The sequence below is a fragment of the Patiria miniata genome, unplaced genomic scaffold (assembly GCF_015706575.1).
Source record: "Patiria miniata isolate m_02_andy unplaced genomic scaffold, ASM1570657v1 HiC_scaffold_16, whole genome shotgun sequence".
In the NCBI taxonomy this organism is placed as follows: Eukaryota; Metazoa; Echinodermata; class Asteroidea; order Valvatida; family Asterinidae; genus Patiria; species Patiria miniata.
The window spans coordinates 7,409,784-7,437,044 of record NW_024037054.1 but is presented as its reverse complement, the minus strand read 5'-3'; the positions used below and the strand labels follow the sequence as shown (position 1 = coordinate 7,437,044).

General features: G+C 42.6%; 6 protein-coding genes across 6 annotated transcripts; all 6 read left to right on the top strand.

Annotated features, from left to right (window-relative positions):
- The first annotated feature begins 187 nt into the window (after nt 1-187).
- Nucleotides 188-1,495, top strand: LOC119723224 (probable G-protein coupled receptor No18). The gene has a single exon (XM_038193786.1). The coding sequence runs from the start codon at nt 188-190 to the stop codon at nt 1,493-1,495; it is 1,308 nt and encodes a 435-aa protein (XP_038049714.1).
- A 3,159-nt stretch (nt 1,496-4,654) lies between these two features.
- On the top strand, nt 4,655-5,959 carry LOC119723223 (gastrin/cholecystokinin type B receptor-like). The gene has a single exon (XM_038193785.1). It carries the CDS (start codon nt 4,655-4,657, stop codon nt 5,957-5,959), a length of 1,305 nt encoding a protein of 434 aa, XP_038049713.1.
- A 4,907-nt stretch (nt 5,960-10,866) lies between these two features.
- On the top strand, nt 10,867-12,183 carry LOC119723221 (D(2) dopamine receptor A-like). Its single transcript, XM_038193784.1, has one exon. It carries the CDS (start codon nt 10,867-10,869, stop codon nt 12,181-12,183), a length of 1,317 nt encoding a protein of 438 aa, XP_038049712.1.
- Nucleotides 12,184-19,233: 7,050 nt separating this feature from the next.
- Nucleotides 19,234-20,571, top strand: LOC119723220 (5-hydroxytryptamine receptor 1A-like). Its single transcript, XM_038193783.1, has one exon. It carries the CDS (start codon nt 19,234-19,236, stop codon nt 20,569-20,571), a length of 1,338 nt encoding a protein of 445 aa, XP_038049711.1.
- Nucleotides 20,572-21,871: 1,300 nt separating this feature from the next.
- On the top strand, nt 21,872-23,179 carry LOC119723219 (probable G-protein coupled receptor No18). The gene has a single exon (XM_038193782.1). The coding sequence runs from the start codon at nt 21,872-21,874 to the stop codon at nt 23,177-23,179; it is 1,308 nt and encodes a 435-aa protein (XP_038049710.1).
- Nucleotides 23,180-24,644: 1,465 nt separating this feature from the next.
- On the top strand, nt 24,645-25,943 carry LOC119723218 (5-hydroxytryptamine receptor 1A-like). The gene has a single exon (XM_038193781.1). The coding sequence runs from the start codon at nt 24,645-24,647 to the stop codon at nt 25,941-25,943; it is 1,299 nt and encodes a 432-aa protein (XP_038049709.1).
- Nucleotides 25,944-27,261: the final 1,318 nt, after the last annotated feature.

Here is a 27,261-nt window from a genome sequence, read left to right as displayed (position 1 = left end):
CGGTAGAACATTGAAGGCTAAAGCGTCACAATCTACCAAACTGGCTAAAAATGAGCGGTTCGAAATGCATGCAAACTTGTAGAATTTAACGAGTCTCTTGTTTGACTTGGGCGCAATTTTCAGTGCGTCCCTCGCACTCAGTGAAACCTTACTCAGAAGTAATAATCCAGTCGATTTGAAACACAACATGGAGAATATGTTTGCCTCGAATGCAACACCTGAATACGAATGGGATGCTCAGAGACTAAATGTCAACTTTCAATATACTTTTCTCCTCATCGTTGAAATTTTGGTGTTTCTACTCGGCGTACCCGGTAACTGCCTGATTCTTCGTGTCTACTGGACCAAGACTCGCAAGACCAGCACCGATATTCTGATCAGAGCCCTGGCCTGGGCTGATCTGGTCGTCTGCTTGCTGAGTATCCCGGCAATTATTGTATGGTCTTTATTTGTGTTCGGAAAGTTTTTGCCGTATTCATTTATCCTAGCGCTTATAGACGCTGTTATCAATGCACTTACTGACGCAGCAATAGTCTCGTCATTCAGTATCACTGCGGTGATTGCGGTAGAACGCTGTGACTGCGTATGCCGTCCGCACAAACGGATTTTCAATCCACGACGGTCTAAGATGGCTGTTTTGGTCGCAGTGTTGTTTGCAATTGCTATAAACGCAGGACAACTAACCCTGGATATATGCTTTATAACGTCAGGCACCGAACCCCCTTCTTTACAGGTATACGGGAAAATAGTAGAGATTGTAGAGCTAGTTTTATTTGTGACAGCGTTAGTGACAATGGGTGCATGTTACGGGAAAGTTTACGTCACCATCCGTAAACACGTCAAAGTAGGGCCCGCCCAAGCTCCAACTGCACGCGATGCTGAACGCAGTCCGAGTGATCTGAGAGTCGGACGTCAAGCTAACTGCTCGACACGACCGACACCACCTCAACAGAACATTGACTTAGCGACAAGTGAATCATTTGTGGACGAGGCCGTAACGAGGTTCGTACATCCACCAAGCACAAGCTCGTCAATGCACGCAAACTCTTACCAAGCGAAACCCAACGATGTATGCACTGCTGCTCACGTTGTATCTTTTGCACACCAAGACTCTTCTGGCCCTAGCCAACCCAATGTGATCCCCGAACCCAAAACTGCGGCCCAAGACAATACCCCATCGCAGAGGCAGAGCCGTCAAGAGCAAGGACACGCCCCTCAAAGGGTCGGTGCTGCCAAACTACAGCGTAAGACAACCAGAATGCTTTTCATCACCAGCGTGGTGTTTCTCCTGACCTGGATCCCTTACCTTGTTTTCACTGTCAAATACTATGCGACTCCATATTCTGATGATTTTGAGGAAATAATTGGAGCCATTTCGATCATTCTTCTGATCAACAGTGTAGTTAACCCACTGATTTACGGAATCGCAAACAGACGATTTAGGAGCGACTGTAAGGAGGTTTTCCGCGAAATCAAATGCTTCAAATGCTGGTAGACCTAAGCCTGTGGTGTATTCTCAGAAAAGAACGAAAGGCACTATGAAAACAAGTTTTACTGTCATCAGATAACAAGTTAAGTAGTAAGAGAAGACAATGTTATCGGCAAATTATATTGAATATTACTAATTACATAATATCCATCGTCGAATTGGTTTGGCTTTTTCAACCATGGGCCAGCCGAACCGTGTCTGGAGAAACAAACGCCTCACTCTCCGAACCAAAACCCGGATCTACACAACCTGTATCCTACCAATCCTCTTATATGGATCTGAGACATGGACGCTGCTCAAGGAGGATGGACGTAGACTCCAAGCTTTCCATATGCGTTGTCAACGCCGCATACTTGGGGTGAGATGGTCTGATTTCATCACCAAAGAGGCCAGCTCTCAGAAAAACCAGGCTGGAGGATATTTGCTGCATTATATCTTCACGGCGTCACTCCATCTTCGGGCACATTCGTCGACTCCCTAGCAACAACCCAGCACACGCCGCCCTCAAGCTGGCCGTTGATGCATCTACAGGAGTCAAGCCTGATCCTGGTTGGTCACGACCACGCGGCCGCCCCCGAAATACCTGGGTGCGACAGGTTGAGGCTGGCCATGCTCTATCAGCCCATGACCTGTAGCACACCTCGACTGATCGGTTGGTGTGAGTGGCTCAACATCCCATAGCTGGATTTGGAGGGCTGATGACGATGATGATTACTATTTACGTCACGATGAGTGCGTTTTAACTGTTAAAGTGAAGTTTTAAGCCTAACGCTCATATCGTTACGAATATTTTACAGATAACACACAAAAACAAATTTCGGAATATATAGAAATGAGTGACGTTTTTATGTGTAATTTTAAGGGAGTGACTTTAGAACGTGTTCATTGACAATCCGGCAACCAGCGACAATCCCATAATAGCATTATTAGGTTTTGATGTCCTTCTAACAACGAGCAGCAAGTCTTGGGCTTATTGGTCAATCTAGTTCCGTCTATTGAAGCATCGGTCTTCATACGGTAATTCATTGACACCGCTATTCCTGGGGCCTACACTCCATGGACGTGGATAAACAGAATAGTCCATTAATGTCAGCCAGCAAAGCGCAGCAATTACATTGGACCTAATCTCGTATGTTGACTGATCAGTCTTCATCACAGTTACCGAGGTAACGCACTGAAAACACTATAGACAAACATGGACGTGGATAACCATATCCCATTCGCTCTTTTCACGGTCCGCCATTGGGCATGCACAGCCTCGATCTGGCAACTTAACACAATAAAAATAGCCCGGTTCAGTGATCTGAACCCCGTCACTCAAAAAGTGAGGTCATAAATAAGGTCAATAAGTCCATAATATTTCAAAAACGAAACAAATTTTCTACCCATTTCTTGATATCAGTGAATCGACGTTAATTATAGGACTACGACCCAGGTGTTGTTATATGGGGGAAAACCCATTGGCTGCCATATCATTGTGAATATTTTACAGACAACACACAAAGACGAATACCGAAAAAAAGGGTTTTTGATCAACTTTTGTTTAGGTTAATTGGCTGGATGGTGAGGGGGCACAGACAATGGTGTGTCACTAGGTAATTTTCACTTCTTCTTTTTTTGTCATTTGTAAGGGTCTCCGATATATTAAATGAATGGAGTTCACCGGTAAATGTCAACATTGAAATGAATGATAACAGTTCACATGATTGATGGGCATTAACGTAACGGCGCAGGTTTTATTTTCCGAACTTATTTCGATGTGGCTTATCATCCCAATTAGCTAACTTAGTTGGCTTTTTCCTTCGACCAAGATAGAAATGAATGACGTCTACTAATGGAGGATTGCCTGGTGCAGGAACTTGCAATAACGGGCTTAGACTGCAATAAAGTTACCTTCATTAAAAATCCGTCAACCAGCCAAGATCCGCTAATAATATTCAATAAAAAGTAGGCTTTGATACCCTTCAAACGAGCAGTAAGACGTTTGCTTATTGGTCGATCTAAATTCGTCCTTTAAGGAGTCAGTTTTCATTACAGATACCTAGGTAATGCACTGAGAACGCTATTCCTGGGGCCTTCAGTAGATGGACGTGGCTAATCAGAATCCCATTATTGTTTGCCAGCAAAGAGCAGCTATCAGACTGATGTAGATTTATTAGGAGGGCCGAAATAGTGTCTTGCGTCAGTTCGAGGCGGGAGGATTTTGCAGACGGGAGTAAATTGCAGGCGACACTACCGGACTGGCAGGAATGGGCGGTTCGATATGATTGTACAATTTTAGAATTTTACGAGTCATTCTTTCGACGTAGGCTCAATTTTCAGGGAGAAGCGAATCCCGCGCTTCGTGAACCTTTACTTAGAATCCAATTGACTTGAGACACAATATGGAGAACATTTTCGCCTCGAATGTCACACCTGAATACGGATGGGATGCTGAGAGACTAAATGCCGTCAATGTTCACCTCATTGCCTGTATTTTGGTGTTTCTACTCGGCGTACCCGGTAACTGCCTGATTCTTCGTGTCTACTGGACCAAGACTCGTAAGACCACGCGTTATTTGCCAGTTGAGTTTCTGTAGAGAACAATGTAGCTAGAAGCCATGCGAAACTTTATTAGATATCGCATTGTAGAGAATAGACATCAACAGAATTTCAACTGAGTTGAGGGTTGTTATGTTGTGCAGGTGAGGCATTCAATATAAAATGATTCCTGTTCGCTATTCCTAGGGCCGATACAAGACGGACATGGATAATCAAAATAGCCCATTATTGTCTGCCAGTAAACAGCAAATAAGACCTTCTTGAATGTTGACAAGTCAGTCTTCATCACTGTTACCTAGGTAATGCACTGTTCCTACGACGCACACTATAGATGGACGTGGATAACCAGAATGATAACCCATTACCGTTTGCCATCAAACAGCAGTTATCAAATTAGATTTATTAGAAAGGCCTAAAAAAGTGTCTTGTGTCAGTTCGAGACGGTAGAACTTAGGCTAAAGCGTCACAATCTACCAAACTGGCTAAAATGAGCGGTTCGAAATGCATGCAAACTTGTAGAATTTTACGAGTCACTTGTTTGACTTGGGCGCAATTTTCAGTGCGTCCCTCGCACTCAGTGAAACCTTACTCAGAAGTAATAATCCAGTCGATTTGAAACACAACATGGAGAATACGTTTGCCTCGAATGCAACATCTGAATACGAATGGGATGCTGAGAGACTAAATGTCAACTTTCAATATACTTTTCTCCTCATCGTTAACATTTTGGTGTTTCTACTCGGCGTACCCGGTAACTGCCTGATTCTCCGTGTCTACTGGACCAAGACTCGCAAGACCAGCACTGATATTCTGATCAGAGCCCTGGCCTGGGCTGATCTGGCCGTCTGCTTGCTGAGTATCCCGGCGATTATTGTGTGGTCTTTATTTGTGTCCGGAAAGTTTTTGGCGTATTCATTCATCCTACCGCTTATCGACGCTGTTATCAATGCACTTACTGACGCAGCAATAGTCTCGTCATTCAGTATCACTGCGGTGATTGCGGTAGAACGCTATGACTGCGTATGCCGTCCGCAAAAACGGATTTTCAATCCACGACGGTCTAAGATAGCTATTTTGGTCGCAGTGTTGTTTGCGATTGCTATAAAGGCAGGACAACTAACCCTGGAGATATGCTTTATAACGTCAGACACCCTACCCACTTCTGTACAGGCGTACTGGGAAATACAAGCGATTGCACAACCAGTATTATTTGTGGTCGCGTTAGTGACAATGGTTGTGAGTTACGGGAAACTTTACGCCACCATCCGTAAACACGTCCACGTAGGACCCGCCCATCACCCAACTGCAAGTGATGAACGAAGGCTGAATCTGATGAGAGTTGAACGTCAAGTTTTCTGCGCAACACGACCGAAAACACCCCCAGAGATTAATGGTTTAAACACACGTGAATCATTTGTCGATGAGGCTGTGACGAGGTTCGAAAATCCACCAAGTAAGAGTTCGACAACTCACGCAACGTCTCACCAAATGAAACCCAACGATGCATGCACTGCTGCTCACGTTGTATCTTTTGCACACCAAGACTCTTCTGGCCCTAGCCAACCCAATGTGATCCCCGAACCTAAAGCTACGCCCCAAGACAATACCCAATCGCAGAGGCAGAGCCGTCCAGAACCAGGACACGCCCCTCAAAGGGTCGGTGCTGCCAAATTACAGCGTAAGACAACCAGAATGCTTTTCATCACCAGCGTGGTGTTTCTCGTGACCTGGATCCCTTACCTTGTTTTCACTGTCAAATACTATGCGACTCCATATTCTGATGATTTTGAGGAAATAATTGGAGCCATTTCGATCATTCTTCTGATCAACAGTGTAGTTAACCCACTGATTTACGGAATCGCAAACAGACGATTTAGGAACGACTGTAAGGAGGTTTTCCGCGAAATCAAATGCTTCAAATGCTGGTAGACTTAATAGAAGTCTGTAGTGTATTCTCAGAAAAGAACGAAAGGCACTATGAAAACAAGTTTTACTGTCATCAGATAACAAGTTAAGTAGTAAGAGAAGACAATGGTATCGGCAAATTATATTGAATATTACTAATTGCATGATATCCATCGTCGATTTGGTTTGGCTTTTTCAACCATGGCCCAGCCGAACCGCGTCTGGAGAAACAAACTCCTCACTCTCCGCGCCAAAACCCGGATCTACACCACCTGTATCCTACCAATCCTCTTATATGGATCTGAGACATGGACGCTGCTCAAGGAGGATGGACGTAGACTCCAAGCTTTCCATGTGCGTTGTCAACGCCGCATACTTGGGGTGAGATGGTCTGATTTCATCACCAACGAGGCCAGCTCTCAGAAAAACCAGGCTGGAGGATATTCGCTGCATTATATCTTCACGGCGTCACTCCATCTTCGGGCACATTCGTCGACTCCCTAGCAACACCCCAGCACACGCCGCCCTCAAGCTGGCCGTTGATGCATCTACAGGAGTCAAGCCTGATCCTGGTTGGTCACGACCACGCGGCCGACCCCGAAATACCTGGGTGGGACAGCTTGAGGCTGACCATACTCTGTCAGCCCTGACCTGTGGCACACCTCGACTGATCGGTTGGTGTGGGTGGCTCGACGTCCCATAGCTGGATTTGGAGACTGATGATGATGATGATTACTATTTACGTCACGATGAGTGCGCTTTAACTGTTAAGTGAAGCTTTAAGCCTAATGCTCATATTGTTACGAATAGTTTACAAATATCGGAATATATAGAAATGAGTGACGTTTTTATGTATAATTTTAAGAGAGTGACTATACAAGGTGTTCATTGACAATCCGGCAACCAGCGACAATCCCATGATAGCATTATTAGATTTTGATTTCCTTCTAACAACGAGCAGCAAAACGTAGGCGTGTTGGTTAATCTAGTTCCGTCTATTGAAGCATCGGTCTTCATACGGTAATTCATTGACACCGCTATTCCTGGGGCCTACACTCCATGGACGTGGATAAACAGAATAGTCCATTAATGTCAGCCAGCAAAGCGCAGCAATTACATTGGACCTAATCTCGTATGTTGACTGATCAGTCTTCATTACAGTTACCGAGGTAACGCACTGAAAACACTATAGACAAACATGGACGTGGATAACCATATCCCATTCGCTCTTTTCACGGTCCGCCATTGGGCATGCACAGCCTCGATCTGGCAACTTAACACAATAAAAATAGCCCGGTTCAGTGATCTGAACCCCGTCACTCAAAAAGTGAGGTCATAAATAAGGTCAATAAGTCCATAATATTTCAAAAACGAAACAAATTTTCTACCCATTTCTTGATATCAGTGAATCGACGTTAATTATAGGACTACGGCCCAGGTGTTGTTATATGGGGGAAAACCTATTGGCTGCCATATCATTGTGAATATTTTACAGACAACACACAAAGACGAATACCGAAAAAAAGGGTTTTTGATCAACTTTTGTTTAGGTCAATTGGCTGGATGGTGAGGGGGCCCAGACAATGGTGTGTCACTAGGTAATTTTCACTTCTTCTTCTTTTGTCATTTGTAAGGGTCTCCGATATATAAAATGAATGAAGTTCACCGGTAAATGTCAACATTGAAATGAATGATAACAGTTTAAATGATTGATGGGCATTAACGTAACGGCGCAGGTTTTATTTTCCGAACTTATTTCGATGTGGCTTATCATCCCAATTAGCTAACTTAGTTGGCTTTTTCCTTCGACCAAGATAGAAATGAATGACGTCCACTAATAGAGAATTGCCTGGTGCAGGAACTTGCAATAACGGGCTTTGACTGCAATAAAGTTACCTTCATTAAAAATCCGTCAACCAGCCAAGATCCGCTAATAATATTCAATAAAAAGTAGGCTTTGATACCCTTCAAACGAGCAGTAAGACGTATGCTTATTGGTCGATCTAAATTCGTCCTTTAAAGAGTCAGTTTCCATTACAGTTACCTAGGTAATGCACTGAAAACGCTCTTCCTGGGGCCTTCAGTAGATGGACGTGGCTAATCAGAAAAGCCCGTTATTGTTTGCCAGCAAAGAGTAGCTATCAGATTGATGTAGATTTATTAGAAGGGCCGAAATAGTCTTTTGTGTCAGTTCGAGGCGGGAGGATTTTGCAGACGGGAGTAAATTGCAGGCGACACTACCGAACTGGCCGAAATGAGTGGTTCGATATAATTGTACAATATTAGAATTTGACGACTCATTCTTTCAACGTAGGCTCAATTTTCAGGGAGAGGCGAATCCTACGTTGAGTGAACCTTTACTTTGAATTGACTGGAAACACAACATGGAGAACATTTTCACCTCGAACGCAACAGCCACAAACGGTTCGGTTGATGAGGAGCATCCCTTCAACGTTCGAGATACTATTCGCCTCATCGCCAACATCTTGGTGTTGCTACTCAGATTACCCGGTAACTGCCTGATTCTCCGTGTCTACTGGATCAAGACTCGTAAGACCAGCACCGATATTCTGATCAGAGCCCTGGCCTGGGCTGATCTGGTCGTCTGCTTTCTGAGAATAGCAGAGATCATCGCAATTTCTCTTAGATTGGCCGCTGAATATTCGATGTATTCCTTTCCCCCGGGCCCGGGGCTATTGATAGTATATGGTGTATTCATTGCACTTGCTGACGCAGCAATAGTCTCGTCATTCAGTATCACTGCGGTGATTGCGGTAGAACGCTATGACTGCGTATGCCGTCCGCAAAAACGGATTTTCAACCCCCGACGGTCTAAGATTGCTGTTTTGGTCGCAGTGTTGTTTGCAATTGCTGTTAATGCTGCACTAATTGCCCGGGTTATCTGCATAGGATCGTCTTGCACTGTTACCACTTCGTTTGTAGTATACTGGAACATAGAAGTGATTGTAGAGGCAGTTTCATTTGTAATCGCGTTGGTGATATTTGGTGTGTGTTACGGGAAAGTTTACGTCACCATCCGTAAGCACGTCAAAGTAGGGCCCGCCCAAGCTCCAACTGCACGCGATGCTGAACGCATTCCGAGTGATCTGAGAGTCGGACGTCAAGTTAACTGCTCGACACGACCGACACCACCTCAACAGAACATTGACTCACCGACAAGTGAATCATTTGTGGAGGAGGCCGTGACGAGGTTTGTACATCCACCAAGCACAAGCTCGTCAATGCACGCAAACTCTCACCAAACGAAACCCAACGATGCATGCACTGCTGCTCACGTTGTATCTTTTGCACACCGAGACTCTCCTGGCCCTAGCCAACCCAATGTGATCCCCGAACCCAAAGCCAAAGCTTCGCCCCAAGACAATACCCCATCGCAGAGGCAGAGCCGTCCAGAGCCAGGACACGCCCCTCAAAGGGTCGGTGCTGCCAAACTACAGCGTAAGACAACCAGAATGCTTTTCATCACCAGTGTGGTGTTTCTTTTGACCTGGTTGCCCTATCTGATTTACGTTGTAAAATATAATGGGACTCCATATTATGATGATTTTGAGGAAATAATCGGGGCTATTTCGATCACTCGTTTGATCAACAGTGTAGTTAACCCACTGATTTACGGAATCGCAAACAGACGATTTAGAAACGACTGCAAAAAGGTAATCCGCAAAATCAAATGCTTCAAATGCTGGTAGACTTTAATAGAAATTTGTATTTAGTTGTTTTAAAAGAACGAAGCCACTAATAAAACAAGTTTCACTGTCATCAGACACATTTTTCTTAAAAGTTGAACAAAAAGAGGGGAAATTTAAGTAGTATAAGAGCAGACAACGTTAACGGCTCTATGTATATTTAATAATAATGACGTCACGATAAGTGAACTGTTGAGTGTGAACTGCTAAGTGAAGCGCAGTGAGCCAAAAGTAATATCCATGTGTGCATTTAGTGCGCAGGCATGTCACTCAAAAAGTGACGTCACAGTAGGTCTACAAGCCCATAACATTTATAAAACGAAACCTGTTTTGTACCTATTTCTTTTTATCAGAGAATCGACGTTAAGTACAGGCCTACGACCATGGCCTTGTAATTAGGGAAAATCACCCGGCCATACCGTCTTTATGAATAGTTTACAGATAACACACAAAGACGAATACAACAATTAGCCTTCTTTTAGTCATTTTGTTAGCGTCCCATGCAGCTGTTATTATATAAAAATGAATGGCTTTCAGATGTAAAAGTGAACATTGAAATTAGTGCTGAAGGTTTGAGTGATTGATGGCCAATAATCGTACCGGTACAGGTTTTGTTTTATGAGCTTTCGGGTTTATTTTGATGTGACAATTAGCTGACTTGGAGTTCCTTGACAAAAAAATGAAATGAATGATGTCCACTAATGTGTAAATGTTAATGATTGACTGGTACAGGGAACTTGTAATAACGTTTTGTTCATTAACAATCCGTCAACCAGCCGGCCATGATCCTCTAATAATGTACAATACAGTTGAGGTTTTAATGCCATTCAAGCAAGCAGCAAGATTTCGGCTTATTGGTCGATTTAGTTTCGTCCTTTTGAAGAGTCAGTTTCCATTACAGTTACCTAGGTAATGCACTGAGAACGCTCTTCCTGGGGCCTTCAGTAGATGGACGTGGCTAATCAGAAAAGCCCGTTATTGTTTGCCAGCAAAGAGTAGCTATCAGATGGATGTAGATTTAAAGGGCCTAAATAGTGTCCTGCGTCAGTTCGAGGCGGGAGTAAATTGCAGGCGACACTATCGAACTGGCCGAAATGAGTGGTTCGATATAATTGTACAATATTAGAATTTGACGACTCATTCTTTCGACGTAGGCTCAATTTTCAGGGAGAAGCGAATCCTGCGCTGTGTGAACCTTTACTTTGAATTGACTGGAAACACAACATGGAGAACATTTTCGCCTCGAACGCAACAGCCACAAACGGTTCGGTTGCTGAGGAGCATCCCTTCAACGTTCGATATACTATTCGCCTCATCGCCAACATCTTGGTGTTTCTACTCGGAGTGCCCGGTAACTGCCTGATTCTCCGTGTCTACTGGATCAAGACTCGTAAGACCAGCACCGATATTCTGATCAGAGCCCTGGCCTGGGCTGATCTGGCCGTTTGCTTTCTGAGAATCGCAGAGATTATCTATATTTCTCTTAATTTGGCCGCTGAATATTCGATGTATTCCTTTCCCCCGGGCCCGGGGCTGTCCATATTATATGCTGTTATCATTGCACTTGCTGACGCAGCAATAGTCTCGTCATTCAGTATCACTGCGGTGATTGCGGTGGACCGCTATGACTGCGTGTGCCGCCCGCAAAAACGGATTTTCAACCCCCGACGGTCTCAGATAGTTGTTTTGGTCACAGTGTTGTTTGCATTTGCTATTAATGTAGGACAAATTGCACACACTATCTGCCTCAGAACGTCATGCACCGAACACGCTTCTGTACATGTGTACTGGGACATAGGAGTGAAAGCAGAACCAGTTTTATTTGTGATCGCTCTAGTGACAATAGGTGTATGTTACGGGAAAGTTTACGCCACCATCCGTAAACACGTCAAGGTAGGGCCCGCCCAAGCTCCAACTGCACGCGATGCTGAACGCATTTCGAGTGATCTGAGAGTCGGACGTCAAGTTAACTGCTCGACACGACCGACACCACCTCAACAGGACATTGACTTACCGACAAGTGAATCATTTGTCGACGAGGCCGTGACGAGGTTCGTACATCCACCAAGCACAAGCTCGTCAATGCACGCAACCTCTCACCAAGCTAAACCCAACGATGTATGCACTGCTGCTCACGTTGTATCTTTTGCACACCAAGACTCTTCTGGCCCTAGCCAACCCAATGTGATCCCCGAACCAAAAGCTGCCCCCCAAGACAATACCCCATCGCAGAGGCAGAGCCGTCCAGAGCCAGGACACGCCCCTCAAAGGGTCGGTGCTGCCAAACTACAGCGTAAGACAACCAGAATGCTTTTCATCACCAGTGTGGTGTTTCTCCTAACCTGGTTGCCCTATCTGATTTACCATGTGAGATTTTATGGGACTTCATATGATGATGTTGAGGAAATAATCGGGGATATTTCGATCATTCTTCTGATCAACAGTGTAGTTAACCCACTGATTTACGGAATCGCAAACAGACGATTTAGAAACGACTGCAAAGAGGTGATCCGCAAAATCAAATGCGTCAAATGCTGGTAAACTTAGAAGTCTGTATTCTATTCTTATAAAAGAACAAAAGGCACTAAGAAAACAAGTTTCACTGTCATGAAACAAAAATAATTAATTAGTAAGAACAGACAACGTTAAAGGCTAATAAGTATGTAATATTACTAACGTCACGATGAGTGCGCCGTCTTAACTGTACTCATATCGTTGTGAATAGTTACAGACAACACACGAAGACGAATACAAAAACTAGCCTTCTTTTTGTCATTTGGTATATTCTCCCCGTTATTAATATTACAAAACAAACATGAATGGCATTCACCTGTAAATATGAACATTGAAATAACGTACCGGTGCAGGTTTTGTATTCTAAGTGAACTCTCTGGCTTATTGTGATGTGACAATTAAGTTATTACTTAGCGTTTTTCGATAAATATAGAAACGAAAGACGTATTTTACGTGTTAAATGATCGACTGCATTCATGTTGTGTTCATTCAGCCAACTAGCCACGATCCCATTATAACATTCAATAAAAAAAAATAAGTCTTTCATGTCCTTCAAGCTAAACGAGCAGCAAGCCTTCGGCTTATTGGTCGATCTACAATCCTGGCCAAATCTCGCTTGGCCCCCAACCCCCCAGCCCCCACTCAATGTTGTCTCTCATTGCGCGGTGTGTGCTCCATCCCCCGAAGAGAACAACATTGACCGGAGGAGCGGGGGAGTTGGTGACCGTTGGAGGCTAAGGTTATTTCCAAGTGTCCCAACCATTTTGGCAGCCTCGACTCCAGGGGTGCGTGCTCGTTCCTTACACCAATCATGATGGGAAACAACATGGCGCTGCAAGATCGTACCCACGGGCATAAGGTTGCCATTTTGGCCGGGATTGTCTGAATGTACAATAGCCTTGATATTGGATTTGGATATTGCGCGTAGTAGGCGCTCAAATAATAATACACACACGCGCGCGCTGGTGGTCAATGCACACGATTCACCATGACGGTGCAACATGTCATTTTGGCCGATATTTTTTACAAAATACAGATTGTGTTCGACGTGAAAGCCGTATTAGGATACACAAACAACGTATCATCTTCTTCAATTTGTTTTTAATCCCTCATTTGGACGAAAAATCCATCCAAACCATAGTGTAACCACGGTTCACTACTGTAAATTATATAATAAGCAGAGTCACTCAATTCCTTTATATTTTGGTTTGGATGGATCATCGATGGATTTTTCGGCAAATTAACGGAATGAGTGAATACAAACAAATTGACAAAGATTATATATTGTTTGCGTATCATAATGAGCCTTTCAAGTTAAACACAAACTGTATTTTGTACAGTTGTTGGCCAAAATGGCATGGTGAACCGTCATGGCGAACCGTTACGATGCACGCAACAATAAAGTTGTGATTGTAAAGAATTGGAACAATTTGCACTTTTAATTTCCAATTTTTGTATTACTATCAATCATTATTATCTGGCCTAAATTATTATGTGTTCTTTCATTCAACCTTCGGCCGCCATTTCATATTTTGGAAACAAAACTCAAGAAAACAGCTCCCCAAACGGCATGTCATGCATTTTTTGAAAAATTAAAAAATTCAGACAATCCTGGCCAAATCTCGCTGTGCCCCCAACCCCCCAGCCCCGCTCAATGTTGTCTCTCATTGCGCGGTGTGAGCTCCATCCCCCGAAGAGAACAACATTGACCGGAGGAGCGGGGGAGTTGGTGACCGTTGGAGGCTAAGGTTATTTCCAAGTGTCCCAACCATTTTGGCCGGGATTGTAGTTTCGTCTATTGAAGCATAAGTCTTCATACGGTAATGCAGTGACACCGCTATTTCTGGGGCCTACACTACATGGACATGGTTCATCAGAATAACCCATTATTGTCATACAGCAAAGCGCAGCAATTAGGGGCCTATGTTGAAGCTAATCTCGTATGTTGACTGATCAGTCTTCATTACAGTTACCAAGGTAACGCACTGAAAACGGAAGACGCGCACTATAGACGAACATGGACGTGGATAATCATATCCCTTTATTATTAATGATCAACCTTTTTAAAAAATGCTATTAATGGCGATTAGAACTAAAACAATTTCTTTTGCAGCCTGGAAGAAAAAGAGTGCTTGCAGAGATGAATCTCGTCTCGAAAACGAAATTCAAGATTTGTGAAATAAGGTTGCTCACGGTGATGAGAGTCTGTTGGATACATTGAAGTCTAAACAAACTAGCCTTGTTAATCTTCGTAAGACTAAATTGGATGGTGTAATGATTAGATCTAGAACAAGGTGGATGGAACACGATGAAAAACCATCCAAATACTTCCTTAATATGGAGAAACGTAATTGTATTAACAAGACTTTTAATCGTGTTATTAATGATGATGGTACCGAATTAAAACCCTCTAGGGATATTATACAAGAGGCACGTTATTTTTATAAAAAACTGTACTCGTCTTCAGAAGGGGAAACAACAGTTAATTTACAATCTATTTTTGAGAATTCGGACTCTCCAGTTCTTTTAAATATGGTACGTGACAGTATAGAGGGCCCCTGTCCCATCGAGAAATATTAAATGTTTTGAAGAACACAAAAAATGGCAAGTCCCCTGGCTCAGATGGTTTTAGTTTTGAATTTTACAAGTTTTTTTTCAACGATTTATCGTGGTATTTAGTACGGTCCCTCAATTTTGGTTATGAAACCGGTGAACTGTATGTTACTCAGCAGTACGGTAGTATTAATTTGTTGCCTAAAGGGGATAAACCTCGTCATTTTTCAAAGAACTGGAGACCGATCTCACTATTAAACACTTCGTACAAATTAGCTTCTGGATGTATAGCAGAGAGACTTAAAACATGCCTCTCCTCTCTTATTCATGAAAATCAAAAGGGTTTCTTGCAAGGGCGTTATATTGGTGAGAATATTCATTTAATGTATGATTTGCTTAATTATACAGAAAAACATAAGATTCCTGGTATGTTTTTATTGATTGACTTTGATAAAGATTTTGATTCTGTTTCGCATGATTTTGTACTCAAAATTTTGAACCAGTTTAATTTGGGTCCTTCTATACAGAAATGGTTTCGGTTTTTTTTTTTTACAGTGGAGCGACAGCTTCGGTGTTAGTAAATGGATTCTTATCGGAATCTTTTAAAATAGAGCGTGGCTGTCGACAAGGTGATGGTTTGAGCCCTTATTTGTTTCTTTTGTGCGCCGAAATTATGGGCATGATGGTTCGTTGTAATAAGATTTTAAGGGGAATTCAGGTAGATGGCAGAGAATATAGACTTTCTCAGTATGCTGATGATACAGTATTTTTTTAGACGGTTCAGAGCGTTCTTTTGATAGAGCCTTCAAGATTTTAGGCGATTTTGCTAGCATTTCTGGTCTTAAAGTAAATATTGAAAAAACCAATGCGGTGTGGATTGGTGGTAATAAGGGTCGACAGAAAGGTCTATGTGATCATATTAATGTGAAGTGGGTTGGTCCACAAGATTATTTTAGGGCACTTGGTATTGATTTTTCAACCAACCTTGATAATATGACGAATGTGAATTATAACAGAGTTTTTGATTCTACTTGTAGTTTAATTGACCAGTGGTCTAGAAGAAATTTAACCGTTCTTGGCCGTGTTACCATAGTGAAGTCGCTTATTTTATCCAAATTTACTTTCCGTATTTTGTCACTCCCTGACCCACCTTTGTATTTAATTAAGAATCTAAATGTTATATTGTATAAATTTATCTGGAAAGGTGGCGATAGAGTTGCCAGGAATCAGATGATTCAGAATTATGGTCATGGGGGAGTTAAGATGATTGATTTGCGATCCTACATCAGTGCTCATAAGTGTACTTGGATCCGTAGATTACTGAACACTAAGGCCTCAGCTTGGCCCATTCTGTTTTATAAGATTACTGAAATTGAGAATGTGCTTTTTGTGGGAGGCGGTCATTCTAGTATTGTACATTCACTTAAGAGGACAGCTCACCCTAACCAGTTTTGGATTGACGTTCTCAATGCTTGGAGTTCTTTTGTGCAATGCCATGTGCCAGTTAATCAGAATGATCCTCTTAGCAATGTTTTGTGGAAGAACCACAGAATTACGATTGGGAACAATTGCATTTTTTACAAACACTGGGCAAACAAAGGGGCAAACTTTGTGTCTGACCTACTTGACGATAAAGATGTTTTTTTTTTTTAGCTTGGAACGCTTTATGTTAAAATTCAGTATTAGGACTAACTTTCTAGAGTATGGTGGAGTTGTCAAGGCCGTCAAAAATTCTTTTCGTGATTTACTTAAAGAGGTTAAGTCAAATATTTGTTTTCCTTTTATCCCATTTAATTTTGAGATACTTTTGTCAGATAAAAAAGGTTCTACCCGTATTTATCATAATTATTTTTACTTCAGGAAAAAAGGTTGCGAGTAAGTTCATTGACAAATGGGAAACAAAATTGAGTATCAATTTCCCTGCCACTAAATGGACGGTTTTCTGCAGTATGCCTTTTACGATTACTTGTGATACAAAATTACGATGGTTTCAATACAGATTGGTCCATAGAATCCTGGGCGTCAATTCTTATTTGGTAAAGATCGGTAAAGGGGAGAACGACTTGTGTTCCTTCTGTCATGTAGAAAAGGAAACTCTGATTCACTTATTTTGCACTTGTGAGATTTCTTTATCGTTCTGGACTCAAATTAGTGATTGGATAAAGGAGACTTTGAATATTAATGTGTTTGTAGATTACGAGATGATTTTATTTGGCATACGTAACAAAAACTGGAGCGCCCTTAATTTAAGTCTTCTCCTATGGCGTTACCACATTTACAAAATGAAGATGAATGGTAGTAAACCGTCTCTTTTAGTATTTAAGAATAAGCTAAAACGATATTATGTATTGGAAAAATTTATATTTACTACAAATGGTGATCTTGCTCAATTTAATGCGAAATGGGACCCATTCTCTCTTTTATGTAATGATTAATATATTATTTGTTTATACTTATTGTAAAACGCAAGATAAACGTTTCTTCTGAATAAATAAGTTTCCCCTGAGGAAAAAAAACCTCAATCATATCCCTTTACCATTATGTCAGTGAAGTGATGCCAGTGTGAAATTGGTGTAGATTAAAAAGAGCATACAAAATAGCGTCCTGCAGGGTGTGAGAGTGGTGGGATGAAATTGCAGGTTTTGGGTCTTCGACCCAATTATACCGAACTGACATGTAAAATACTCAAGTCAAATATCTTCATACATTTACCTATGCACAGAAACACTATTCATAGGGCCTACAACGATGGAGTAGATAATCAGAATGTCCCATTATTGTCTGCCAGCAAAAGGCAGCAATTATATTGGACCTACTCTCGTATGTTGACTAATCATTCTTCATCATTAGTTAATGCACTGAAAAGGCTAATACAAAGACGTTTATAATAGACGTACATGGAGGTGGATAATCATATGCCATTACCATTTGCCAGCAAAGTGCTGTACGAAATTGGTGTTGATTAAAATGAGCCTACAAAAATAGCGTCTTGCATTAATTTTGTTCGAGTGACGGGATGAAATCACAGGCTTTGGGTCTTAACCGACTCAATCTACCGAACTGGCTGAATCAAGTAGTTCGACGTAAGTGCAATTTTTAGAGAGCGAAACCTGGGCTTGCGAACTTTTATTTATAATCCAGTTAATTGGCTTAGAACAAAACATGGAGAACATTTTCGCCTCGAATGTCACACCTGGATACGGATGGGATGCTGAGAGACTAAATGGCGTCAACGTAGATACTATTCTCCTCATCGCCCATGTCTTGGTGTTTCTACTCGGAGTACCCGGTAACCCGCTTTAGAGTATACTCGGCCTAATGTCTACATCAATGAACATTTTCTTGTGTTTATACCGAAATGACAAAATTTTATGATTTATACTTAAAACAAAAAAAATCTGTTGCCATGGTGACCATGCACACCCTACCTAATTTATTTAGGTACCATACTGACCCCTGGTAAAAGTAAAGGAAAGTCACAACAAAATTCATGCAGATTGCAATGGGACGGAGATTTTAAAAGCAAAATCGTGATGCTAATAATAGCGGCACAATCGGGACGATGAACATGGGTTCAACGAAACGAAACTTTCAAACGACAACACTGGCCACGCGCTTTTTAGGTTTAAGTTGCATGCTAGGTCCATCCAGGAAGGAATGTCTTCAGTTTGAATTTTATTTTCCAGTTGTTTTTTCTTTGCCTTGAGCTGAGTAAGAATAATATAGAAAAGTAAAAAGTAACGATTTTGATTGATTTTGTATTTCAACTCGAAGGGAAGGGCGTGGGTGGTATTCTGCAATGGCCACCGCCCGTCTCAAAGCTTCAGCCTACTTTTGCTTGTCAGTGATGTTCATCAGCAAATTTGTACATTGAACGATTGACAGGCATTGGGCTATTACGCCAGTGTTCACCCGCCAGTCTAATTTCGAAGCTGCAATTAGCGTGTGACAACATGGTGACAATTAGCGTGTGACAATTAGCATGCTTTGTCTGCGCCCGCAAATTGAAATAAACGATGTCCACATTGACTGGTTGGCTTTAGAAATGTCCAATAACGTTACATCCGTCAACCAACCATAATACCAGATGAGCAATAGTAGTTAGGCTTTCAAACTAGTCAGTCTTCATAACAGTTACCTAGGCAATGTACTGAAAAAGCTATTCCTGGGACACTGTAGACGTACATGGACGAGATGGATAATCATGATATCCCATTACCATTTGCCATCAATATGCAGTACCGGTATCAAATTGGTTTATTTAATTAGTAAAGCGTAGAATTGTGTCCAGCTTTTGATCGAGCGGGGGCCGGGGGGGGGGGGGGGGGGTGAAATTGCAGTCTTTGGGTCTAAAGCGACACAATCTACCGAACTGGCTGAAATGAGCGGATGGGAATACATGTAGTCCTAAAATTGTACAATTTTAAGGTGTCATTCGTTCGACGTTTGTGCAATTTGTAGAGAGCATTAATCTGGGCCTGTGAATTAACCTTTATTTACAATACAAGCGACTTCAAACACATCATGGAGAACATTTTCACCTCGAATGCAACAGCCACAAACGGTTCGGTTGCTGAGGAGCATCCCTTCAACTTTCGAGATTTCAATTATTCAACTATTCGCCTCATCGTCAACATATTGGTGTTTCTACTCGGAGTACCCGGTAACTGCCTGATTCTCCGTGTCTACTGGACTAAGACTCGTAAGACCAGCACCGATATTCTGATCAGAGCCCTGGCCTGGGCTGATCTGGCCGTCTGCTTTCTGAGAATAGCAGAGATTATCGCAATTTCTCTTTATTTGGCCGCTGAATATTCGATGTATTCCTTTCCCCCGGGCCCGGGGCTGTCCATATTATATGCTGTTATCAGTGCACTTGCTGACGCAGCAATAGTCTCGTCATTCAGTATCACTGCGGTGATTGCAGTCGAACGCTATGACTGCGTGTGCCGTCCGCAAAAACGGATTTTCAACCCACGACGGTCTAAGATAGTTGTTTTGGTCACAGTGTTGTTTGCATTTGCTATTAATGTAGGACAAATTGCACTGAATATTTGCCTTAGAACGTCATGCAAAGAAACCGCTTCTGTACATGTGTACTGGAACATAGAAGTGAAAGCAGAACCAGTTTTATTTGTGATCGCTCTAGTGACAATAGGTGTATGTTACGGGAAAGTTTACGCCACCATCCGTAAACACGTCAAGGTAGGGCACGCCCAAGCTCCAACTGCACGCGATGCTGAACGCATTCCGAGTGATCTGAGAGTCGGACGTCAAGTTAACTGCTCGACACGACCGACACCACCTCAGCAGAACATTGACTTACCGACAAGTGAATCATTTGTGGACGAGGCCGTGACGAGGTTCGTACATCCACCGAGCACAAGCTCGTCAATGCACGCAAACTCTCACCAAGCGAAACCCAACGATGTATGCACTGCTGCTCACGTTGTATCTTTTGCACACCAAGACTCTTCTGGCCCTAGCCAACCCAATGTGATCCCCGAAGCCAAAGCTAAAACTGCACCCCAAGACAATACCCCATCGCAGAGGCAGAGCCGTCCAGAGCCAGGACACGCCCCTCAAAGGGTCGGTGCTGCCAAACTACAGCGTAAGACAACCAGAATGCTTTTCATCACCAGTGTGGTGTTCCTCTTGACCTGGATCCCTTACCTTGTTTTCAATGTCAAATATTATGCGACTCCATATTATGATAATTTTGAGGAAATAATCAGAGATCTTTCGATCACTTTTCTGATCAACAGTGTAGTGAACCCGCTGATTTACGGAATCGCAAACAGACGATTTAGGAACGACTGCAAAGAGGTGATCCGCAAAATCAAATGCTTCAAATGCCGGTAGTCTTAGTATTCTTTTACAAGAGCGAAAGACAATAAGTAAACAGTTTCACTGTCGACAGAGAGCAAAAAGTTAAGTAGTAACGGCAGACATCATTAATAGCCATGTAAATTTAGTATACATTTATATTAACATTAATGACGTCAATATGAGTGCATCTTAACTGTTAAGTGAAGCGCGCGCAGTAAGCCAAACGTAATATCCGTGTGTGCAGTGCAGTGCCAAGGCATGAGCTTAATGTCACTCAAAAAATGAGGTCAACAATTTTAAGCCCATAATATTTCTAAAACGAAACAAATTTTCTACCTATTTCTTGATATCAGTGAATCGACGTTAATTATAGGACTACGACCCAGGTGTTGTTAAATAGGGAAAAAACCCATTGGCTGCCATATTATTGTGAATAGTTTACAGACAACACACAAAGACGAATACCGAAAAAAAGAGTTTTTGATCAACTTTTGTTTAGGTTAATTGGCTGGATGGTGAGGGGGCACAGACAATTGTGTGTCACTAGGTAATTTTCACTTCTTCTTTTTTTGTCATTTGTAAGGGTCTCCGATATATAAAATGAATGAAGTTCACCGGTAAATGTCACCATTGAAATGAATGATAACAGTTTAAATGATTGATGGGCATTAACGAAACGGCGCAGGTTTTATTTTCCGAACTTATTTCGATGTGGCTTATCATCCCAATTAGCTAACTTAGTTGGCTTTTTTCTTCGACCAAGATAGAAATGAATGACGTCCACTAATGGACGATTGCCTGGTGCAGGAACTTGCAATAACGGGCTTGGACTGCAATAAAGTCACCTTCATTAAAAATCCGTCAACCAGCCAAGATCCGCTAATAATATTCAATAAAAAGTAGGCTCTGATACCCTTCAAACGAGCAGCAAGACGTATGCTTATTGGTCGATCTAAATTCGTCCTTTAAAGAGCCAGTTTTCATTACAGTTACCTAGGTAATGCACTGAGAACGCTATTCCTGGGGCCTTCAGTAGATGGACGTGGCTAATCAGAAAAGCCCGTTATTGTTTGCCAGCAAAGAGTAGCTATCACATTGATGCAGATTTATTAGGAGGGCCGAAATAGTGTCTTGTGTCAGTTCGAGGCGGGAGGATTTTGCAGACGGGAGTAAATTGCAGGCGACACTACCGAACTGGCCGAAATGAGTGGTTCGATATAATTGTACAATATTAGAATTTGACGACTCATTCTTTCGACATAGGCTCAATTTTCAGGGAGAGGCGAATACTGCGCTGTGTGAACCTTTACTTTGAATTGACTGGAAACACAACATGGAGAACATTTTCACCTCGAATGCAACAGCCACAAACGGTTTGGTTGCTGAGGAGCATCCCTTCAACTTTCGAGATACTATTCGCCTCATCACCAACATTTTGGTGTTTCTACTCGGAGTGCCCGGTAACTGCCTGATTCTCCGTGTCTACTGGACCAAGACTCGTAAGGCCAGCACCGATATTCTGATCAGAGCCCTGGCCTGGGCTGATCTGGCCGTCTGCTTTCTGAGAATCGCAGAGATTATCTATATTTCCGAATATTTGATGTATTCCTTTCCCCCGGGCCTGGGGCTGAACATATTATATGATGTTATTAATGCACTTGCTGACGCAGCAATAGTCTCGTCATTCAGTATCACTGCGGTGATTGCGGTAGAACGCTATGACTGCGTATGCCGTCCGCAAAAACGGATTTTCAACCCCCGACGGTCTAAGATAGCTGTTTTGGTCGCAGTGTTGTTTGCAATTGCTGTTAATGCTGCACGAATAGTCTGTGTTATCTGCATGGGAACCTTTTGCACCTTTACCACTTCGTTTGTAGTATACTGGAACACAGAAGCGATTGTAGAGGCAGTTTCATTTGTAATCGCGTTGGTGATATTTGCTGTTTGTTACGGGAAAGTTTACGCCACCATCCGTAAACACGTCAAGGTAGGGCCTGCCCGAGCGCCAACTGCACGCGGTGAACGCAGTCCGAGTGATCTGAGAGTCGGACGTCAAGTTAAATGCTCGACACGACTGACAACACCTCAGCAGAACAATGAGTTACCGACACGTGAATCATTTGTCGACGAGGCCGTGACGAAGTTCGTACATCCACCGAGCACAAGCTCGACAACTCACGCAACCTCTCACCAAAAGAAACCCAACGATGCATGCACTGCTGCTCACGTTGTGTCTTTTTCACACCAAGACTCTTCTGGCCCTAGCCAACCCAATGTGATCCCCGAACCCAAAGCTAAAACTGCGCCCCAAGACAATACCCCATCGCAGAGGCAGAGCCGTCCAGAGCCAGGACACGCCCCTCAAAGGGTCGGTGCTGCCAAACTACAGCGTAAGACAACCAGAATGCTTTTCATCACCAGTGTGGTGTTTCTCCTGACCTGGTTGCCCTATCTGATTTACGTTGTGAAATTTTATGGGACTCCATATTATGATGATTTTGAGGAATTAATCGGGGCCATTTCGATCACTCGTTTGATCAACAGTGTAGTTAACCCACTGATTTACGGAATCGCAAACAGACAATTTAGAAACGACTGCAAAGAGGTGATCAGCAAAATCAAATGCATCAAATGCTGGTAGACTTAAAGTCTGTATTTTATTCTTATGAAAGAACAAAAGGCACTAAGAAAACAAGTTTCACTGTCATCAGACAAAAAATAATAAATTAGTAAGAACAGACAACGTTAACGGCCAATAAATATTTAATATTACTAACGTCACGATAACTGCGCCGTCTTAACTGTACTCATATCGTTGTGAATAGTTACCGACAACACACCAAGACGAATACAAAAACTAGCCTTCTTTTTGTCATTTGGTATATTGTCCCCGTTATTAATATTACAAAACAAACATGAATGGCATTCACCTGTAAATATGAACATTGAAATTACTGATGAAAGTTTGAATGATTGAATGTAAATAACGTACCGGTGCAGGTTTTGTATTCTAAGTGAACTCTCTGGCTTATTGTGATGTGGAAATTAAGTTTCTACTTCGCGTTTTCGATAAATATAGAAACGAAAGACGTGTTTTACGTGTTAAATGATCGACTGCAGTAACGTTGTGTTCATTCAGCCAACCAGCCACGATCCCATTATAAGATTCAATAAAAATGAGTCTTTTTATGCTAAACGAGCAGCAAGTCTTGGGCTTATTGGTCAATCTAGTTCCGTCTATTGAAGCATCGGTCTTCATACGGTAATTCATTGACACCGCTATTCCTGGGGCCTACACTCCATGGACGTGGATAAACAGAATAGTCCATTAATGTCAGCCAGCAAAGCGCAGCATTTACATTGGACCTAATCTCGTATGTTGACTGATCAGTCTTCATCACAGTTACCGAGGTAACGCACTGAAAACGAAAGACGTACACTATAGACGAACATGGACGTGGATAATCATATCCCTGTACCATTATGTCAGTGAAGTGATGCCAGTGTGAAATTGGTGTAGATTAAAAAGAGCATACAAAATAGCGTCCTGCAGGGTGTGAGAGTGGTGGGATGAAATCGCAGGCTTTGGGTCTTCGACCCAATTATACCGAACTGGCATGTAAAATAATCAAGTCAAATATCTTCATACATTTACCTATGCACAGGAACGCTATTCATAGGGCCTACAATGATGGACGTAGATAATCAGAATGTCCCATTATTGTCTGCCAGCAAAAGGCAGCAATTATATTGGACCTACTCTCGTATGTTGACTAATCAGTCTTCATCATTAGTTAATGCACTGAAAAGGCTAACACAAAGACGTACACCATAGACGTACATAGACGTGGAAAATCATATCCCATCACCATTTGCCAGCAAAGTGCAGTATGAAATTGGTGTAGATTAAAAAGAGCCTACAAAAATAGCGTCTTGCATTAATTTTGTTCGAGTGACGGGATGAAATCACAGGCTTTGGGTCTTAACCGACTCAATCTACCGAACTGGCTGAATCGAGTCGTTCGACGTTAGTGCAAGTTTTAGAGAGCGAAACCTGGGCTTACGAACCTACATTTATAATCCAGTTAATTGGCTTAGAACAAAACATGGAGAACATTTTCGCCTCGAATGGCACACCTGAATACGGATGGGATGCTGAGAGACTACATGCCGTCAACGTAGATACTATTCTCCTCATCGCCCATGTCTTGGTGTTTCTACTCGGCGTACCCGGTAACTGCCTGATTCTCCGTGTCTACTGGACCAAGACTCGAAAGACCAGCACCGATATTCTGATCAGAGCCTTGGCCTGGGCTGATCTGGCCGTCTGCTTACTGAGAATCCCGGAGATAATCGTGATTTCTTTATTTTTGTGGGGAAATTTTTTGGCGTATTCATTATTCCAGGAGCTTCTAGACGCTGTTATTCCACTTACCTACGCAGCAATAGTCTCGTCATTCAGTATCACTGCGGTGATTGCGGTAGAACGCTATGACTGCGTATGCCGTCCGCAAAAACGGATTTTCAACCCCCGGCGATCTAAGATGGCTGTTTTGGTAGTAGTGTTGTTTACAATTACTATCAACGCAGGGCAAATGGCTCTGAATATTTGCTTGATAGTGTCAGGCACCGAACCCCCTTCTTTACAGGTATACGGGAAAATAGTAGAAATTGTAGAGCTAGTTTCATTTGTGACAGCGTTAGTGACAATGGGTGCATGTTACGGGAAAGTTTACGTCACCATCCGTAAACACGTCAAAGTAGGGCCCGCCCAAGCTTCAACTGCACGGGATGCTGAACGCATTCCGAGTGATCTGAGAGTCGGACGTCAAGTTAACTGCTCGACACGACCGACACCACCTCAACAGAACATTGACTTACCGACAAGGGAATCATTTGTGGACGAGGCCGTGACGAGGTTCGTACATCCACCGAGCACAAGCTCGTCAATGCACGCAAACTCTCACCAAGCGAAACCCAACGATGTATGCACTGCTGCTCACGTTGTATCTTTTTCACACCAAGACTCTTCTGGCCCTAGCCAACCCAATGTGATCCCCGAACCCAAAGCTGCGCCCCAAGACAATACCCCATCGCAGAGGCAGAGCCGTCCAGAGCCAGGACACGCCCCTCAAAGGGTCGGTGCTGCCAAACTACAGCGTAAGACAACCAGCATGCTTTTCATCACCAGCGTGGTGTTTCTCTTGACCTGGATCCCTTACCTTGTTACCGTTGTAAAATCGTATGCGTCTGCATATGATGACTTAGAGAACACAATTAGAACTATTTCAATCACTTTTCTGATTAACAGTGTAGTTAACCCTCTGATTTACGGAATCGCAAACAGAAGATTTAGAAACGACTGTAAAGAGGTGATCCGCAAAATCAAATGTTTCTGCTGGTAAACTTGGAAGTCTGTATTGTTATTCTTATACAAGAAAAGAAATGTAAGCACGAAAAAAGAGACAGTTCTTCTGTTATTAGACAACTACGAACTTTAGTAGTAACTTAGAAAACCTCAAGGGCGATGTTTATTCCTAATATTTCTGACGTCACGATGAGTGCGTCTTTATAACTGTTAATGAATTGGAGCTCGGTATTATTATAAGCCAAACGTAATTTGCATGTTTGCATGGGTTAAATTGGTCAAAAAGTGACGTCACAATGTTAGGTCTATAAGGACATACATATAACATTTATAAAACGAAGCCTGTTTTCAGTATCAAGGCAGTTACGTCGTTGTGATCGTACCTAGCGCGTTGAGGCGATCCGTAACACAAAAAATCATCAGTTGGAGATCGAGTGCGGCGAATTCGTTGTCACGTGATGCGCATCGTTGTCACATGATGCGTATCTTTGTCATGTGTGATTCCAATCCTACACCGGTTCCCTTCATGGTCTGACAGATAGGTCAGAGTTATGAGCGGAAACCAGTTCAAACTGCCCTAGTTCCCGACTCCCCTTTGTCGTTCGAAATGATCTTGTGTACAAACGAGAACCAGTCTAAACATTATGTCGAAAGAAGTCTCGACACTCTCGCTCAGCGATAATTTTTATTTAAGTGAAGGAACACGCACACAGCCAATGGAGTCGAGGCTGATTCGGATTGGAGATCGCAGGGTCGACTGCATGAAATGGAAAGTTAACGGCAGAGTCTAAAATTAGAAGTTCCGACTAGCAAGTGTTGAATTTACCGATGGATCGGTTGATTTTTTTTTCCAAAAAATAAAACATATTAAAAGATCCAATCGGACGACAAAAAGGAAGCCGGCGGGACGCTGTTTTTTCTTCGCCTTATTATTGCCCGACATACGACGGACGCACATGAAAATTGAAGTTTTAATATCTGCAGGTTTTGTACGAGTGACTTTCGCGCTTCAGATCATTCTCAAAGATTCAATGTTCGTCGTGTGTTCCTCGCTTTTTTATCAAGGCCACGCGTTATTTGCCAGTTGAGTTTCTGTAGTGAACAATGTAGCTAGAAGCCATGCGAAACTTTATTAGATATCGCATCGTAGCGAATAGACATCAACAGAATTTCAACTGCGTTGAGGGTTATTTATGTTGTGCATGTGAGGCATTCAATATAAAATTATTCCTGCTCGCTATTCCTAGGGCCGATACAAAACGGACATGGATAATCAAACTAGCCCATTATTGTCTGCCAGCAGACAGCAAATAAGACCTACTTTTGAATGTCGACAAGTCAGTCTTCATCACTGT